We start from the raw sequence: 19,433 nt of genomic DNA, 5'->3' as shown, positions 1-19,433 counted from the left end.
ATTACATTCCGCAGATCCTGTCATCCTCTCACTTCATTAAAACAGGAATAAGAACCCAGTACCCTGTCCCTGCCCACCCTTCCTCCCCCCACCCCATATCCCCATCAAAAGGAGAACAAAAAAGAAAACCAAGAAAGGCTGCTTGCTAGCAGAGTGCAACAGTAGTACACACTGAATAGGTGTTCTCTTCAGGAGCTCTGTGGAAGAGAGGTTATTTCTAACACAGTAAACAAAGCCATGCAGAGGGTGGGAGAAAGGGAGCAGAAGGGGGAAAAAATAAAGGATGAAGAGGAAGAACAGAACTAAGGAAGAACACAGCATGGCAAGTGCTCAAGGCTTCATGATTTTGTTGGACTCTTCTTGTAAACAAGCTAATAATTCTCATTAGATAGAACAAGTAAAAATATTGAAGTTCCAAGTTGAGGGGCCGGAGGTTCCAGGAGTCTGTTCAGTCCATTCAGCAACACCACAGCCAGTGAGAAAATGAGGGGTATTTTTTTTCTTTTTTTCTTTTTATGTTTAAAATCTTCTTTACTTAAAGCTGAGAGAAAAAGCCAACTCAGGAGCCCTTTTCGAGGATGGCTCATTGTCTCTAGACTGAATAAATCACACTAGTTTAGAGAGAACCTTGGTTTTTTTTTTTCCTTTTTAATGACTTATAAAAACCACGCGGATCCTTCCTCTGCCCCTGTACTTAAAGGCGTGTCTGTGCCTCGGGGACGTAGATCTCAATGCTGTCTGCACTCTCCGTGGCTGAATTCTGCCTGACAGAGGCAGCACGCTTGGCTGCCATGAGACGCTTGCGAGCTTCCTGGCGCTGCTTGTCTGAGTCAGAGGCTTTGTCCCGGTTCATTTGGGATTTGGATTTTGCTGGCTTCTTCGGCACTGGAGGGGGTGGTTTCTTCTCTTCCTTTAGGGAGACAGTAAGGAAAAAACCCAAACATAAAATAAAAATGCACATACAGAAGTTTGCTCTCTGCTATGGTGGAGACTCTCAAGGCCTGAGGAACTTACAAACAAGGTTATGAGTGACAGGTGCACGAAGCAGAAACAGTTCCCAAGCAAGACATCATAAAATAAGCTCTCTACTTTTTTCCATTTCGCATTTCACAGTACAGATTGGGATTTTTTTTCTGCCTTATCTGTGGCCCAGCTGTAACTTAGAGCACAGAAGACGGCACAAAGGCAGAATACCATCTGAAAATGCAAAATCCTAATAGGCTGTGCTGCCCATAGCTATAGCATTCTTTCTTCCCCTCATATCTCATCATGCAAGGTGGCCCTGAGATGCAGCCTGCCCTGAATTTCCAAAAGGCTCCAGTAGATGCTTTTAATACCACCCAGACACCAGTACTTATGCAGTGCTTATAACACTAGAGGCCTCTGCATCACTGCTTTGAGCATACACCACTCATTCCTCCTCATCTTCCTCTTGTAAAAATTGTTTCCACTACTCAAGAGGCTCTGAAAGCATGCACAGGGAGGATGGCTGACTGACAATACAATCTTATTAGTACACATGCTAGAACTATTATCAAGGGCAGCGAGATTATATGGAGGAATTACACTGCAGAAATAGAAGGCAGTGAACATCCTAGAGATCTTCTGTTTGCAGACAGGAGTAGATGTCATACCTGCAATATCTGTGAAGTGCTCTCACCATTCTGAACTGCCCCACACTCACCTTTCTCTCTGGTGTCTCTGCTAATTGCCAGCTATTAGCTTTAAGGTGGTACAGCTCATCAAATTTCATGCTGATATCTTCAATGGACAACTGCAGGAGATCCCAAAACCCAGCTAGGTCCTGGGCTGTGGGTCTGGGATTGGCATTAGGGTTCTACAAGAGAAGGCATAAAAACATATCAGAAAGAATATGCCTTCTTGGCCAGTAGAGCTGTCTGTACAACTTGCATTTACTCCTGACGTTCTTCTTCCTGACTGAAGCTTCAAAAGCCCTTGAGAAACTTCAGCCCCAAATAGGCAGAGGCATGAGGCCATCATTTACAGCCAGAAATTTTTTAGTAGCAATCAGGAAGAAGAGATCCTGATGACATTTCTTACATAGGAGGTCAAAGAAGAATCCTACATTTCTGTTGCAGAAAGATGCAGTTCCTCATGGCATCCCTGGTTAAGTCTAAGCCCCACAGCAGTAACCTCCAACTGAAGGTCTCTGGCATGCAGTTCAGAACTACAACATGAAAAGAAACTCTTTGGAGAAGAACCTGGGGTCCTGGTGGCCAACAGTTTGCCCGTGAGTCAGCAGTGTGCCCCAGTGGCCAAGAAGGCCAATGGTATATTATGTGCATTACAAAGAGCGTGGCCAGCAAGGTGAGGTGGGTGGTTCTTCCCTCTGCCCTGCTGAGGCCACATCTGGAGTTCTGTGTTGTGTCATCTTGGGTGCCTCCGTTCACAAAAGACAAGGATCTCCTAAACACAGTCCAGCAGAGGGCCACAAAGATGTCTAGGGCCTGACGCATCTCCTGTCTGAGGAAAGGCTGAGAGCACTGGGGCTGTTCAGCCTGTGGAAAAGATTACTGAGGGAGGATCTTATCACTGTTTATAAGTATCTTAAGTGAGGAACTTGAATAGGGCCAAGCTCTTCTTGTGGTGTGCAGTAACAGGAGAAGGGGCAACAGGTGAGAACTGGAACACAGGAAGTTCCATCTGAACACGAGGAGGAACTTCTCTACAGTGAGGGTGGCTGAGCCCTGGCACACGCTGTGCAGAGAGGCGGTGGATTCTCCTTCTCTGGAGATATCCAAACCTGCCTGGATGCTTCCCCGCACAACCTGCTCTGGTGAACCAGCTTTAGAAGTGGGGTGGGACTGGGGAGCTCCAGAGGTCCCTTCCAACCCCTCTGATTCTGTGATTTCTTAGACTTGGTTCTAGGTTGATAGAATTGTACAAGGGCTAGGGCTGGAAGGGACCCTGCAGCCCTGAGCCCCACTCCTGCCATGGATCAGCTCAGACTGCCCAGGGCCCCAGCCATGGCCTTGGAGACCTCCAGTGATGGGGGCACCCACACTCTGCTGGGCAGCAGTGCTAGCACCCTAACTTCTGAGAAACCTTTAAGGATCTAAAGTAAATTTGCCCCCATTAAAAACAGAATTTCTCTAATTCTCAGGCATCTGAACTGCCAACATAGGCCTGCACTGTCTCAGGAAAGAGATCAAAGCGAGCAACTCAGCACAGTGTGCCAAGGGAAAATTTCAGCATGCCATACTGCTGGAAGCCTGGCTGCTAGTGTTGCTGCTGCTCTTCTCTAAACCATGTTCAATCAAAGACCAGCAAGGGAACATCCAGCACTTCACCTTCTTTTCCTTCCTGAGTTTCTCTAAATTTCTTGCAAGTAAAGAGGAATACATCTCAAGAATTTTGCAAAATTCTTTTTTTTCAAAAGAATTTTCAAAAGCTCGAGGGGAAAAAGACAAACCCCCAATCCTAGATGCCCACACATCCTCAAGTTAGCTCAGCAAGGGTAAATCTTTGCATTAATTTGAAGAGGTCTGATTCAGGCTATAGTTTGTGATTAACCAGAGACAACTGTGTTGAGACAGTTTTACCATTCGCACTCTGGCTTTTCTCTGTACCACTGCCAGGTATCATAGTGTCTGTGTCACTAATAGTGTTCCTGTTGTGCTGCTGAAATAGATGTATCCCCCTCCCAGAAAGGGGCAGAAATAGAACCAGACTCACCAAGTTTTGTTCACAGAGGCCATGGAATTGCTGGAACTTCTGTGACATTAGTAGCTGCGCACTGCCCACTGCACTCAGGACTTTTCCTAAGACTATTGGAGATGGGGAAGAAAAGAAAGAAGGGCTCAGTTGGACAGACCATAAATGCAGCAACAAACTCAGGCATTCCTGGAACAAGAAACAATCATTAGCAGTTACAGAGATCTGTCAGGAACTAAATACTCTCAGGCAACAAAGCAGTACTGAAAGTATTCTGTGGTTGTCTTTGCCATCCACCATTGCTCCTTGTAGAGCAGGTCAGAAGCAGGCCAGCAGACCAAGATCATGGCAGTAGAGCCTGCAGAAAGTACCTTGTGTCTTGTTTGATAGGCTGAAGATGACTCGAGCACCAGCCAGATGAGTACATCAGCTGGCACCTGCTCACAGATCACTACCTGCTCTTCTGCCCACGGACACAGCAAAAGTGGCAAAGGACAGGAGAACTGTCTCCAATCTACATTAACCAGGATGGATTAAAATACTGTCAGGCAAGTGTTTTTAATCACAATGCTTTTAAAATCCAGGGTTTTATGCTGCTCTTGTAGTCTCCACGTAGTCTACCTGGACTTCAGCAAGGCCTTTGACACGGTCTCCCACAATATTCTCCTGAGGAAACTGGCAGCCCGTGGTGTGGACAGGTTCACTCTTCTCTGGGTGGAGAACTGGCTGGAGGGCCGTGCCCAGAGGGTAGTGGTTAATGGAGTTAAGTCCAGCTGGCGTTCTGTTACGAGTGGTGTCCCCCAAGGGTCAGTATTGGGGCCCATCTTGTTTAATATCTTTATTGATGACCTAGACGAGGGGATTGAGTGTACCCTCAGTAAGTTTGCAGATTACACCAAGTTGGGGGGATGTGTCAAACTGCCTGAGGGTAGGGAGGCCCTTCAGAGGGACCTAGATAAGCTGGACTGCTGGGCTGAGCTCAATGGGATGAGGTTCAATAAGGCCAAGTGCCGGGTCCTGCACTTTGGCCACAGTAACCCCATGCAATGCTATAGGCTTGGGGCAGAATGGCTTGAAGAATGTAGAGAGGAAAAGGACCTGGGGGTGTTGGTTGATGCTCGGCTTAACATGAGCCGGCAGTGTGCCCAGGTGGCAAAGAAGGCCAACAGCATCCTGGCCTGTATTAGAAATAGTGCAGCCAGCAGGAGCAGGGAGGTGATCATCCCCCTGTACTCAGCTCTGGTGCAGCCGCACCTCGAGTACTGTGTTCAGTTTTGGGCCCCTCACTACAAGAAGGACATTGAGGCCCTGGAGCGTGTTCAGAGAAGGGCAACAAAACTGGTGAGGGGTCTGGAGCACAAGTCTTATGAGGAGCGGCTGAGGGAGCTGGGATTGTTTAGTTTGGAGAAGAGGAGGCTCAGAGGAGACCTTATTGCACTCTCCCACTTCCTGAAGGGGGGTTGTGGTGAGGAGGGGGTGGGCCTCTTCTCCCTGATAAATAATGACAGGATGAGAGGGAATGGACACAAGTTGCACTGGGGAAGATTTAGATTAGATCTGAGGAAACATTTTTTCTCTGAAGGAGTGGTCAGGCACTGGGATGGCCTGCCTAGGGAGGTGGGTGAGGCACCGTCCCTAGCGCTGTTCAAGAAGCGTTTAGATGAAGTGCTAAGGGATTGGATTTAGTAGTTCAGTGGGTAGGGATGGTGATAGGAGGATGGTTGGACTAGATGATCTTGTAGGTCCTTTCCAACCGAATGTAGCTATGAATCTATGAATCTTATTGTGCCCCCGAGGAGCCTCTGAGTACAGCAACATTCTTCTGGTTGATAATTGAAAAATACTGAATGTGGGCTTTTCCCTCACAAAGGCAGGGATGAAAGACTCACAGTGCACACAAATACATCATGAGCACAGATGGAATGATCTGCTTTCTTTTCCCTAGCTTGCTACAGCTCTCCTAAATCAGTTCTGAATGTTTATAGATATGTGCTTGACTGGACAGGCATAAGCAGGGCTTTCTTTATATCCACACATTCTTAGTTTCAGAACATATAAGGAGACTGCTCTTAAGGTCACAGATCTAACATCAAACTAGTCTGTGCCTCTTCATACCAGGACACTGTTGCTACAGGCAGAACAAGGGCAACATGACACACTGTCCCTCTGAAGGGAACACAGGGACTGCCTGTTCAGCTCAGGAACCAGTGCAGCGTTCCAGTGCAATATGATTAGAAATCAGTTGCTCTCACCCCCAGCAGTGACAGCAAGCTATGACCGAGTCTCACCACCATTTCACCTTCCTTGGGTATTCACAGGTCCCAAAGATTGTGCTCCCTGCAGCCTAGTTACTATTTTTGTCACTCATTACACACCTAGGCATGATTACCATTGTTAAGCAGCAGAGTTTTTGCCAACTCATTTGAAAATAATTGAACAACTCCAACTGTGACCCAATAAAATCAGTACCCTTGTGTTTCCTGTGTATGTGTCTTTAGTATATTTCACAGAAGTTCAGTGAGATGCTCCCCTATGAAGAAACCTCTTTGCTATGAAGACAAGCCAGATCACAGAGGCACACAGTCACGGTGCCTTCCATCCCACCACCAAGTAAACTTTTACTTGTACACTTAATATAGATTAGCCAAAAGAAAGCTCTCACAGCCTCTCTAAAAACAATCTAATCAAGCTTTTAGCTGTTTTGACTTCTCAGTGGATGATGGCAGCTTCTGAAGTCTTCTAAACTGTAATATTTCTTACCCCATTTGCTAAAGCGAGTTACCTTATCCCTTCCTGTTCTTTCTAAGGACAAACTGCTTCTTGTCTTGACATACTCATCTCCAGGTTCCATTGTCACCCTGTGAATGATCAGCAATTTAAGCACAGAAAGCTAATCTAGTACTCTGCTTTAATTCTTTCTCATAGGAGGAGCTGGGCTGCTCCAGGTTTGTGTCTAGAGGCTGGCAGCACCTACCTTCTTCAGAGAGATTGTTCTCTTTGGTCTCCTGGTCCATCTGGCGGCACCAGCCCTCTAACCGCTCTGTTTCTGCCTGCAGCAACTTCAGAAACCAGAAGCCGTCCCGCCGGCAGGCTCCTGGCTGCGTGGGTTCCGACGGCGAAGCAGATGATGTCTCAAGCCAAGGGTCAGGAGGAGGGAGAGAGGAAGGCTCCAGGGCTGGGTCACTGTTATCTCCATAGGAGAGGTTTCTCTTTACCTGTGAGGGCTTGGCTGGTTGTCTGGTACTGGTATCAACACCAGAGTTGTGTTGGGGGCACTCAGCAATGCTTCTCTCTGATGATTTACAGCTAGAGTTATTGGGTTCCTGCGTGTCAGAGTCTGTATCCTGTTTGGAGGACATACTGCGAGAGTGGCTGTTTCTAGAGAGATCAAACCCAAATATATTATATAGCAGAACTCAACCTGTCTGGTTGCACACAACAGCCATTAAAAACATTTATTTGCCATGGCTGCAGTTGAATGTTCTCTTCCCTTTCTTGCACACAAACACACTACACATTCAGACAGACAAAACTGTAAGGTTGCCTGCTTAATGCAACAGGCCATTCAGACAAGAGGACTGACTCACATTCCTAATTACATCTTGGACTATTTTATTTATTTCTAACTTTCACTGCTTTATCTGTTTGCAGAATAAGTGCTGTTTGCAGCAGGTGTGTGCTGTGGAGGCAGAGCTATCCATGGGCCCCCATTCAACACTGTGTATTAGAACAAAAAAGGGAGAAGGTAGTCTAAGCATTAAAGGGGAAAGAGCAATTTAGAAGAAAGGAGTAAGAATTATAGAAGTCTGAATCTTTCACTTACCGCCACTCGTCTTCTACCTGAACCCCGATGGACTGGAATTTGGTGACTGGTGGAGGAGGCTCTTCTTTGACCACTGGCTGAAGGCAGTCAACCTTATTAAACAAAAGAAGTACAGACAAAAACAGACACAAGAACTTGCTGCTGCAATTCACATTAGTAGGCAGGAGGGGTGCTGCACACACACATGGCATGTGGACACCACACACCAACTGCAGAGCTGTGCTAGAGAGGTGCCAGGCTGCTGCATGGGTTTGCTTCCACTTGAGCATCAGGACTGCACCCTGCTGGGCTGCTGCCAGGCACCTGCTCTGAGCACACCAGGCTCTACCATCTGCTGTTTGCATGGCTCTGGCTGGGGAAGGGCTGCATGTTCCCAGAGGAGCAGCTGCACATGGCACCTGACATGGACAAAGGCCATAAGCTCCACAATCCAATTAAGACTGACAGCAAAGCCCAGCTTCCTCTTTCCCAGGGACTGACACCATCCATAGCCCTGGATAAAAGGCTTAGAAGGGCTCAGGAAGGAAATCCAGGTGGTGGGCAGGTGGCATGGGAACCAACTTAGGAAAGGAAAAGGAATGAAGTCAGCCTCTCCAATGCAACTTTTCTTGCTTATGGCCCTTAACACACTCTCTGCCCCACCAGTCATGCAGGGACCCTTTACTGTGCTGTGTAACTTACTGGGCAGCTAACCTAAGTGCAAAGCCATGGAGAACTTGTTCAGCACACACATGGTGACCTGCAAAGCCCAGCTCCTGATCTAGACTTGCTGAAGTGCTCACACTCTTGACTGCAGTGTATAACTTGCAGCACTGAACCAGCAATTTGAGGCAGAACTGCTGTTTGCAGGGACCAGCTACCTGTACCCAGGAAATGTGCTCATAAGGTGTACAACTGCAGATATCATTTGCTGAATAAAGCAATAGGTTTATGCTACTCAGTGGGTTCTCTTTTTGCCTATAGAACAAACAACTCATTTCCATTAGTTTCCACAGAGCTAAAGGCTTCCAGCAAGAACAGCAGCAACCTGCTTGCATAGCCAGCCAGCACAGGGGAGCAGATGCCACCAAGACGTGCTCCCATCTGCCTAGAGCTCTGCAAGTCACACTGCAGCAGCCCACGCTACACATGGTAAGTAGAAGAGCCCATCACTCTGAAGAAATTTGTCCCAAGACCCTCAAAGGAGGAGCAGACTGACACTAAGGAGTGTAAGCAGAGCACAGGGTCAGTGCAGGTTTACTAGCACCAGAATGCCTCTCTCTCCTAAGTGGGTTCAGATGCACACATGGTCACACAAAACACGAGCGCTAAGTAGATGTGTTAAGGATATCCCTTAAGACACAAAGAAGAACAAACTATTCCATACTTGTATTCCTATAGATGACAACTTTCTTTTGGGGACGTTCTCCACTTTAGGCTCCTCACTCGTCAGAGTCCCTTTGTCACTTTTCAAAGCTGCATTTTTCTGTGGCACTTCTGGAGTGTCTCTTGCTGGAGTCACAATGCTGCCCCTTGTAACACTGGGTGTCCTGGTGCTGTCCAAGCTGTCTGAGGAATTGCTTAGTCCTGACTGGCTGGTCACCTCGCTCTTGTGGTCCTGGCTGTCCAGGTAGGTGTCCTGCGCCGACTCAGTGCTGCTCTGCACAGTGACAGAGATGAACGGCTTTGATGTGGTCCGAGGTGGGACAGGAGGTGGAGTCTTTTTATATGCCACTAGGCATGATGAACCTGCAGTGATGGAAGTGGGGAGAATGGAGAATAGAAGAGGCAGACAGAGAGAGATACAGTAAAAGAAAGAAACAGCAGGTCAGTCACAACATCCAAGAGAAGCCTCCGACCAGAAGCCGGAGGCAGAAATGCAGAAACAGCCTACAGCCAGCAGCTCATACCAAGTAACCCAAACCAAAGCATAATGGGAAGTAGAAGGCACAGCCAGAGCTAGCTTGCAAAAGAAGTTAAAAGAAATGCCATGATGTGTGAAAGGCTAGTAACGGAGAAGAGGTATAGAGAAACCTCCCAGGACTGCTACAAGGTTTGGCAGGTGTAAGTCTCCACGTTGGGGGAACTCTTTTTGGCTAAGCCCTATGTTTTAGCCTCCTAGTACAGCCAAGTGTTTCAGCTCTCTGTCCCATCAGTTGACAGCTTTCAGTATCTGGACCAGGGTGGTGTTTTTTCCTATAAAAATGGAAAGAAGCCATAACATTTATTAGATGTTGATAGTAAGAACGTAAAAATCTAGCTGCTGTACATTACAGGAAAATACATCACGCCAGATCCAACAGCCTGAGAGAGGTGAGGCTATGCTGCTCCACATGCCAGCAGGGACATACACACAGCCACTAAATACAAGCATATATACACACACAGGCACACAATGCCAAATGCACAGATCTGAAGAGAGCCCCCAAAGACATCAGCAATAGCCTCACGGAGGTAGGTCCTCCAGCAGCTGAGCCCTCTGCCTGCCACACAGGCCCACTGGCTCCCCCTACAGTCTGGAGACACAAGCCAGAAGCTGAAGCCCTACCCCAGCTTCAGCATAGACTGTAACGCACACACAAGGCCTTTGGGCTCTCAGCCCAAGAGCTACCCTTGCAGATACACTTGCCCTGCTCCCAACCTGCACTCATTGGCTACTCATTCACCCTCATCTCATTTTTTTCAGCCTAGAAATGTCCCTGCATGCCACCCTGAGTGTCCCCAGGCACACAGCCATACCGTCTGCAGGCAAACTGCACAGCAATGCATTTGTGCATCACGGGCTGTTTTACACACCTCATATATACCATATTAATGGCTACAAGTATTAATCACAGAATCACAGAATTGTAGGGGTTGGAAGGGACCTCAAGAGATCATCTAGTCCAGCCCCCTGCTGTATTATTCCAATGGGGCTAAAAGAAAGGGGTTACAGAGGAGGAAGAGGAGACCCATGCTCCCAGAAGATTTCAAATAGCTGAAGATGCTGAGAAGCACTGTAATGGTCACACTGCTGCAAGAGAATGAAGCCCTTGCACCCCCTTCTGACACTGGTCCCTCCTGCAGCCATGAGGGCTATGCAGTTGGGAAGCACACCGATGAAAAATACTTGGCACAAGCTACTTGTGTGGGGACTGGGCTATTTTTCAGCTTGACCTGTTCCTGGTGCTATTCCTCATGGTGACACAAGCTGTGTAAACTGCTCAGGACAGCTAAAGCCTGCAGCTGCTGTATGTCCAGCCAGAGCAGGAATGTATTAGGTACTTGAAAAGCCACCCACAGTGATTTCCAAAAAGGTCAGACAAGTGTGGCAACTTGCCAAAACACTGCTACACACATCCTTTAGCCAGCACTTGTTTGGTCAGTGTGCTGCTGTCTTGCCAGGGTGCTACCAGCTGCTGACTGTAATGGCACCAGCATTTGCTTCCAGCTTGCCAGCCCCACACCACCCCCTTCCTTTGCAGGGTGCAAGCTCATATACCAGGACAGCAGCAGGACATGCTGCAGATGCTCAAAGCAGCAACAAATCAGAACTGTTAAGTATCTCCAAGCAAGTCAACCTTGCAATCGAGATGCTAAGTTCAGCAGAGGTACCAGATTCAATGGCAGTACTTGCATAAACACAGGCCGAACTGCAGCATGGAGCTGGCCTCTGCCCACAGCAATGCTTCTTGGCACTATATAGACATACAAACTAGGTCAAAGCACCAGACACCACATAACTGCTGCCTCTTTCCCCAAGTTTCCTCCTCCACATATCCCAGCACCTCCTTGGGTACACTGTAGATCTGATCAAGTTAGAACTTCACTTGTTACAGATGTTTACCCGATCAACCCTTTCAGGACACGTCTTGGCTACACCTACCCTGTCACTATGCTAGATGGGTGGAACACTTTTCATGTGAGCATGGTCAGGAACAGCTCTTTTGGGCAGGGAACAGGGAGCCATGGAAGAGCCCATGGGTAAGGAGCCCATCTAGGCACCTCACCAAAGCTATTCTAACGCAAGAACACCTGCAATCTGAGATTGTCACACCAATTTCTGGGCCAAGTCTTATGTCCAGTCTTTACAGATCAGCCTAGCAGAGCATTGTAGAATCAGTTTGAATGAAGCAAGAGGAAAAGCCCCTTTACATAAAGGGCACTACACCACCAAAATGTAGGAGGCTCACGGTGCCACACATCACTAGTGGTACCAGGAGCTGCAACAGCCATTAACTATGACAAGCCAAAGCTTCCCAAAGGGGCAGTGGAGAAAGACCCCCCATGGCCCTCTTCTTCCAACATCACACATCCTCTTTGTTCCTCCAGCATTGTGCCCAGCCCCAGTGTGCCCCTGCCAGCCAGCAGTGAGCCTCGGAGAGATCATGCCACAAAGGGCAGAGCTTATGGGACTGACTACTTTGGTGCTTTTACTGCTATATTTACATGCAGCATGGCTCAGGTTTCCCAGCTGCTGTTTATGCCCACGGGGCTGTACTGTAATTAGGAAAGTAAATCAGCTGCTATCTGATATCAAATACTGCAGCTAGGCAAAACAAGGGGAGGGCAGCACATCAGCAGACAGAAAAGGGCAGATTTCCTAGGGAAGATGGGTGGTGTTTAGGGTGAGTTGCACAAATTCAGCCTTCTGTTGTGTATACAGAGCAAAGCAGCAACTTCTTGTTCCAGGGGATGCTTTCGTGGTGTCCTGCTCAGCTGAAGAGCACAGATTTTGCTAAAATGAAAACCCACTGTTCCAGCAACAAAATGCCCCCACTAACCACGTGTGGTTGAAAGAGTCCACAGCTCTAAATGCCCATACAGATGGAAGGAATGCACAAAGACCTGGAGCCTTGAAATACTAAGATTGCTTTGATGAGTGCAGTTAACATAAGGCAGAGACTTTTCACTGCAAAGCCAGAAACCATGCTGAACCTAAAATGGTCTTCAAAAGCCACACAGTAAACCAGTCTGTAACAGGTAGCCCTTCTCCCTCAGTCCAAATATGAAATTTCAGTTTTTCTTACATCCATGGGAAGAGGTTAGAAGCCCTGAGGAAACCAAGTGCATCCTGCTACTTCCATGGGGGAAATGTTATGAACAGAAGCAGGCAGCATACCCTCATGCCACCAGTCAGCAGCTCCTGGTCTGATGCAGGTCATAGCCTACAACATTTTTATTTCAGTTTGTGATGTAACATGGAGCTGCAGTCCACAAAGGCAGTGGAGCAGGTGAACTGTCTACCATGCTTAATTTTGATGGAACTGATCAATTCATGATGGCATTAGATACACCTGATGGGAACCAGGATTCCCAAAACAACAATGTCTCAAGTATCAAAAGATGTTCTCCTGCTCGAGCAAGTGACAACAGTAAGACAATGTCATGCACTGACTTTTGCTGTTACCTATGTGACCATGGGAAAGATATGAAGAAGTGTCATAAAAAATCCAATCCTGCACTTCAAGCATGGGGAAAAGATTTACAAGAGATATCAACCACTAAGGTGAACTTCTCCAAAAAGGTGACTGCTGTGGAACATGGCAATAGCTATAAAGACCACAGAGGTAACAAACAGAGTGGGGGGGGGGGGAAAGGATAATAAAGAGGATTGGACTGTGTGGATCTGATAGCCTGGTGCATCAGTACCACAGAAATGAGGTACTGGTGGACACTACACTCTAATGCCCTTGAGTCACCAAGGGACAAAATTAAATTATATTTCTGGGGTGACTGGATGTTCACAAAACTTGACTTTGTTGGAGGCAGAAATAAGCCTTACTGGTAAAGACAGGCAAAAACATCTGTTGTGACTGGCCCAGAGGCTCCACGTATACTTGGTATTGATTATCTCAGAAGGGATAATTTTAAGGATCCCAAGGGGTGTTCATGGGTTTTTGGAATAGCTGCTGTAGATACGGATGACAAGCAGCTGTTTTGCCTGGTCTGTCAGAAGATCTGTCTGTTGTGGTGTTGTGATGAGTGAAAAAACAACAGGTACTGATGGTTACAAAAATGGTGCACAGATGGCAGTACAGCACCAACAGGGATTCTTGCTTCCCATTCATACACTGAATCGTCAATTAGAGAGCCAGGGAGTGACCACCAAAAGTCACTCACCTTTTAACAATACCCACTGACTCTGGTCTGTGCAGCACAACTTACATTTGTGAACATCAACCAACACTGCAAAAAGGCACTGAAGAACAAGGGAATTCTCCTTAAGACTCCAGCACTGCAGCACCAGACCCTTTCTGCCTGTAGGATCTCCTACAGCTTATTTAAGCAAGTCATTAGAATTTATAACTGCTGTGGATGACTCTGTTTATATCCTTCCTTACATAATTATTTATGAAAGCAGCATGGTTCGAAATTAGCATCTTCCATGTGGCATTACTGGCTGCTTACAGGGGCTTAAGCAACAGCCACTGACTTGACTTCAGGCAAAAGAGCTTCACTTCCAGAGCCTTAACCTGCAGAGCTGCTCTGACCCTCAAACCAGTTGGGTATACTATAATCTTCACCCCTCCTTCTGCTGAATGGGCAATTGCTTCTTGAAAGACTAGAGCACAAGAGTCAAAAAAGAATATTAAATCCATCAATGCTTGAGAGGCCCCTGTTCAAACACCAGCAGGCTGTACTTACCTGCTCAGTACCTACAGCTCTGCTGAGATCATAGCCAAGGTATTTGGTTTTAGATGTAAACATGGTAATTGCTGTCTGGCATGAAGTGCAATTATTTTGTTGGCCTGGTTGATTTAATATAGCCAAGTGGTATTCCTTGCCACCCCCATGGCTTCAAAGAACTATTCAATCCATCCTTAGTTTTATTAAAAATTTCAAGTTGTAAGCAGTTGTGAAGGTGAGGGATATCAGTTGAGCTCAGATTGATAACCACTTTCGTGCCCTATACATCCTCTTTCTCCAGGGAAAGTCCTGAAGAAACGATATCCCTTGCATAAGGCAACACACTCCAAACTAATCTCTCCTACTACAAGACAAGCTCATTTGCCTTTTAAATGAAACTTCCCAATAATCACGAAGCAAACAAGAACAGCCCTAAGTTGCATTAACCCCAGAGATTTTGGTCACATGTCTCAGGGCTTGTTTAAGGAGCATATTTACATGTAGTTTTCAACAGCAAATGAGGCCAGAACAGTCACATTCCTAACAGGCCAACCTCTGATTTTCATGAATTTGCATGCTTCAGGATTGAAGCTATAATGAACAGCAGGACACCTTGTTTGTAGGAAGACCAAGGAAAAATAATTCCCACTAACAATTGCTACTGGAGACAACACAACTGCACAATAGTTCAGACAGAAGGGACCTCCACCTTTTCCTCATGCCTCCTTGTTAAGTGACTGTCTTCATCAGAAGTATCAAGTCCAGAGCTTTCTTGAGATCTCTTCTTGCTGTTGACACACATAAAAGAGCCTTTTTTCCTTACAGCAAAAATTCTGAACTATTTCACTATCACCCTAGCCAAGACAGCCACCTTCTTCACAGCTCCCACAAGGCCTCCTCTATTCTAAAACATGTTTAGGAAGGCATTTTTCCTAGCTGGCTTGCTTGGTACTTGCAACACGAAATTATCTTTCACATGCTTTAGGAATATCCTGGACTTCTTTATCACAGCAGTATGATACTCCCAGTTTGTATTTTGGAAGTTAAAAGTCCCTCACATAAGGATGAAGGCCAGGATGAAGTTCCAGAAATTTCTCCCAGTTTAACTACAGAGGGTAGTCATTTGTGCCATCACTCTGACTAGGTAGGTGGTCAACAGCAGACATGTACCGCGTTGCCTTGCTGTGCATCCCCTTAATCATCACTGTTCAGAAGCTCTCTCCTCATATAATCCCTAATGATGATGGCCATACAATCTAAATCTTTCCACCTCCACCTCACCCGCTTTGCTACTGCTCCGTAAGAGCCAACTAGCCCAGCACTCCAGGTGACTTGCCACTGATATAAGTTCTGGGAAAGGACCAAAGCTTCCAGCTCATTCGTTCATACCTCATACTGCATGCATTGGTATACAAGCATTTCAGCTGCATCCCTAAATATACAGTGCTCTAATGAAGCACAGATGCTTCATTAGCCATGCTGTCTTCAGACTGTGCTACATCATCCTTTGGCATAACCACAGCCCTCCTGATGATGCACCCTTTCACACCAATCCTGGTTTAAAGATCTCTCCATCACTTTCACCAGATTATCAGTCAAGGAATTGTTTCACCATCAAGATGCTGGACCACTCATTGATAAAGACTTGCCAACTGAGGGTGAAGATGCTTACATTGATTAACACATGGAAGAAAAATCTGTCCACGTTATTAGTCAACTGGAAAATGTTTCCATCTAGACAAGACAGGCATCCTCACATGAGGATTTTCATCCCCTGCTTTCAACCCCTGCTTTCAACTTCAGAAAAGTTTGGTTAAATAAAACCACACTCCCAGAAAACAAACTTAAGTGACTGCGTTAAAGAGACTGCTTGTGGAAGTACTACACAGATTTGTACTCCAAATTCCATGTTTCCATTTTAATAGCAGTACTGTCCTTGTAAAAAAGAAAAAAATATCACATCTTCACACTACAGAGCAAAGTCAGTGCCTGACAGGGGAGTGAGCTGCTGGCAGTGATGATGGGGCTGTGGGGCCTTGTAGAGCTTTTGCAGCCTTTCTGCTCCCAACAGGACAGCTGCCTGCCCTTGCTGCGCTCCAGCCTGTGTTGCTTCTGTGGAAACTGAATATGCCCATCAAGATCTGCGGTGTGACCAGCCCAGGCCCTCTGAAGCTCTCAGATAATCAAAACCAACATCTTCAGCACTCAGCCAGCCCCCACCCAGCTTTGCTTGCTGTAATTACTGTTGCCTTGTAATTATGCAGATGACACAACCCTGGCTGTGTGCAGATGCCTGGGAGGAAGCACCACCAGGTACACACTACATCTCTTGCTCAAGTCCATGCACACAACACTCCTGCTGCACACAGCATTGCACACTGTTCTGAAGGAGATCAGAGAAATCCGAGCTCTCATTCTCCTCTTATCAAATTCCTCACCTGTGGCTCCTGGGCAAATCTCAGCTCTGCAAGTAGAGCAGCACACCAAGCAGGTTGCTTGCACACATCACATGCAATAACAGCCACAATAAGGTAGCCACTACGACACCACTACCTATGTGCCATTACTTCTCCCCCTACTACATCTATCACCATTCTGAAAACAGATACTTGCTTTCAGGAAAGATGCAATGATGTGGGGCTGGTGTGCACAGTCCCATCAATCTCAAAGGCACTGTGCACCCCCTCAAGCCAGCTCTGGAACGCAGTACCAGCTTCACCAGCACACCCAGATATGACAGCATCAAAGTGTCAGGGAACACAACTGAAACAGGAACAGAGATGCAGTCTGCAGATATGGGCTATTTCCACCTTAAATCAACAGCATTACCTCACCTGTGAGATAAGTATGCATTAGATGGAGGTACCCTTATTAACAGGGCTGTTCTTCCCACACATAACACAGGCCTTCCCCAGAGCACCCACCGCTGTACAAGACACACCCGACCCACACCACAGCTGTTTGATGCCCAGGGCCTGTAGAAGGCTCCTACATTTCAGCAACCTGGCATTTCTTTGCCAGAATAACTAATTACTTAGCTTTAAGGCAAGATGAACATCCACTTCCTTAAAACCCAGCCACAAGTCAGCCAAAAACACTGACTCCTCTTCATCCCTAAGTAGCAAGCACTGCTATGCTTGCAAGTGCTACAATACTATAAAGACTCATGCAAACACATCTTTGTCTCCTAGCTGGGAAAACAGCTGCTGGTCAAGCAAGCAGAGATGTGGCACCTATTGCTTCTGGTTCAGTACTCATCTTGGTCACTTCACTCTTGCAGATCTCCAGAGATAAGCTGGCATATTTATTTATCTGCTGCCTGTTATTAAGACACAAGGGACTGTCTTGCATTTATTTGTCCACTGTTAAGAACATTAAGATCCTAGGTATTATGGAAACAAGAAGAACTGGACATAACTGCAGGAAAAGAGCCCTGAATGAAAGGGCTGAGACTGAAATGCCCCTAGGATGAGAAGAAGCATGAGTTAACAGTGAGGGGTGGCTGTGTGCCAGGCCAGGGGCCACAAAAAAACACAAGCGGCACAGCAGTGCCACTCAGTACTGCAAGGCACATCAACAGCCACTTCTGATCGGATGTCCAGTCCCCAGTACGCTGCAGAGGGAGACAGAAAGTTCACTCAAGGAAAGAAGGGCTGAGGGTTGTGATCTCCTCGTTTAAGGAGCTTTGGATTTTCCAGCATACCAGGTTACAGCATTACGGAGATGCTCCTATTCTGACTTTGTAGCAATACTCAAACAGAAGCACTTATACCCCAAAAATTGCTACACAGGGAAGGCACAGCAATATTTTACTTCCCTTTCCCAAAAGGAAGCAGCTTTAAGAAGGTCACAGATTTAAGAGGCATGAAGCACCACATGACACCACCCAAGAATGCTGAGGTTTAAAAATACAGCATCTCCCACAGTTGGGCTTCTGACCCATCTGGTCGTCTTCTCCTTTCCGGGCAGACTGTTATAGCAGTTAATGTTACTGTGAGGACAACACATACTGCGAGAATGCAAGCTACAGACACACCCAAGCCCATCTGCAGCAACTGTTACTGGAGCTTCTATTTGTATTAGAAGTGACACTGTAACTTCTCCTGGCTCTCCCTGAAGTCATTTCAGCAAAGGCTTTTTACTGCAAGTGTAGGGTGATGTAGGGTGAATAACAAAAGAATAGTACCCAAACAATATAATGAAGATGGACAGTATATTTATGGACAGATTATTCAGATGGTATGGACAACCAATAAATTAGCAAAGGCACACCAGTCACCAAAGGCAGGAACTCCACGTGGGAGAGATCTCCAACAAGAGATCCTTCCCCAGTGGAGGTCAGCCCTTACACAGGGTCTGGGAGAGGTGCACTCAGACTCCACCCCTTCTGGTCACACAGCTGTACTGCCTTCACCTGTGCTCCTGTGGCTGACCCAGTGCTCACCTTGGGTGACCCATCAGTGGTTCAGGCCGTGATTCAACAGTTCCCACACACACCACCCCTTCACAATGTAAACCAGTGTTCAAGTTGACTGCAGAGTGAGCCTTCCTTAGTACAGAGATCCAACACATCATGTTGCTTATATAACAGCCCATCACGATGTGTATCGATATAATCTGGGATGAGTGATCAGCACATGGCTTGTATTCTTCCTTGGGTCAGTGCTTGGTGGTTACTGGAAGCACGCGGCCATGTGGTGCAGGTCCATGTCCAGTCCTTGGGTAGAACATCACTGGATGTTGCACGTGATCTCAAAACAACTCTGGAACGTTTCAGCAGTATTCTGCTCCTTTCAGTGATTCTGAAGACTCAGATTCACAAGGAGTAATATTATAGGTATTTCAAGGGTACCAAGAGGGGAAGGTCTGCCCTCCAGGACAAGATACAGGCCGTATTCCTATCTTGGGTCAACACTTCAGCTTGCACTGGGGCATGTCCCGGCTGCCTGTACCAAACCTTTTGGCCAGATGTCTGTGGCTGCACGACTATATCAGGCACCAAAGAGGGTGTCCTGACCTGCCACAGGGACATGATAGGGGACACTTTAGCAATAAAGAGTGGAGTGCTGACTACAATATTAGCAGGCCATGTACCAATTACTGGATGGACTACCGAACCTCCCACCTCCAGTGATCTCCCCCAAAATGTAAGTAGGCCACACCACCGTGGTCCTACCTGCACCTTCCAAGGCCATTTTATTCTGTTGGTGCCCTGGTTCTAGGTTCTCAGGGACAGGGAGCAGAAGATTATTCTCATTGCCAATATGAGGTCTTACCCGGTTACTGGTGCCCATAATCTGGATCCTTTGCAGGGAGGCCCATGTCATGTGTAACATTTTCAAGGCAC

The 19,433-nt window shown here is 46.8% G+C and overlaps 1 protein-coding gene across 4 annotated transcripts in view; it reads right to left on the bottom strand.

Moving 5' to 3' along the window:
• Window positions 1-210: 210 nt before the first annotated feature.
• The window catches only part of DLGAP4 (DLG associated protein 4), a 71,489-nt gene continuing 52,266 nt past the window's right edge, over window positions 211-19,433 (bottom strand). For all 4 annotated transcript variants that reach the window (XM_065754221.1, XM_065754219.1, XM_065754220.1 and 1 more), the window contains 6 exons: window positions 8,865-9,226; window positions 7,499-7,590; window positions 6,650-7,053; window positions 3,697-3,788; window positions 1,685-1,837; window positions 211-910 (listed from right to left, as the gene is read on the bottom strand). In XM_065754221.1, the coding sequence (XP_065610293.1) occupies window positions 695-910; window positions 1,685-1,837; window positions 3,697-3,788; window positions 6,650-7,053; window positions 7,499-7,590; window positions 8,865-9,226 (1,319 nt within the window). In that variant the 3' untranslated portion in view covers window positions 211-694. The remainder of the gene's footprint in view (window positions 911-1,684; window positions 1,838-3,696; window positions 3,789-6,649; window positions 7,054-7,498; window positions 7,591-8,864; window positions 9,227-19,433) is intronic.

This window comes from Cyrtonyx montezumae, unplaced genomic scaffold (genome assembly GCF_038088225.1).
Source record: "Cyrtonyx montezumae isolate F1298 unplaced genomic scaffold, pur_monq_1.0 scaffold_9, whole genome shotgun sequence".
Taxonomy (NCBI): domain Eukaryota; kingdom Metazoa; phylum Chordata; class Aves; order Galliformes; family Odontophoridae; genus Cyrtonyx; species Cyrtonyx montezumae.
This window is presented reverse-complemented; position numbering and strand designations above follow the sequence as displayed.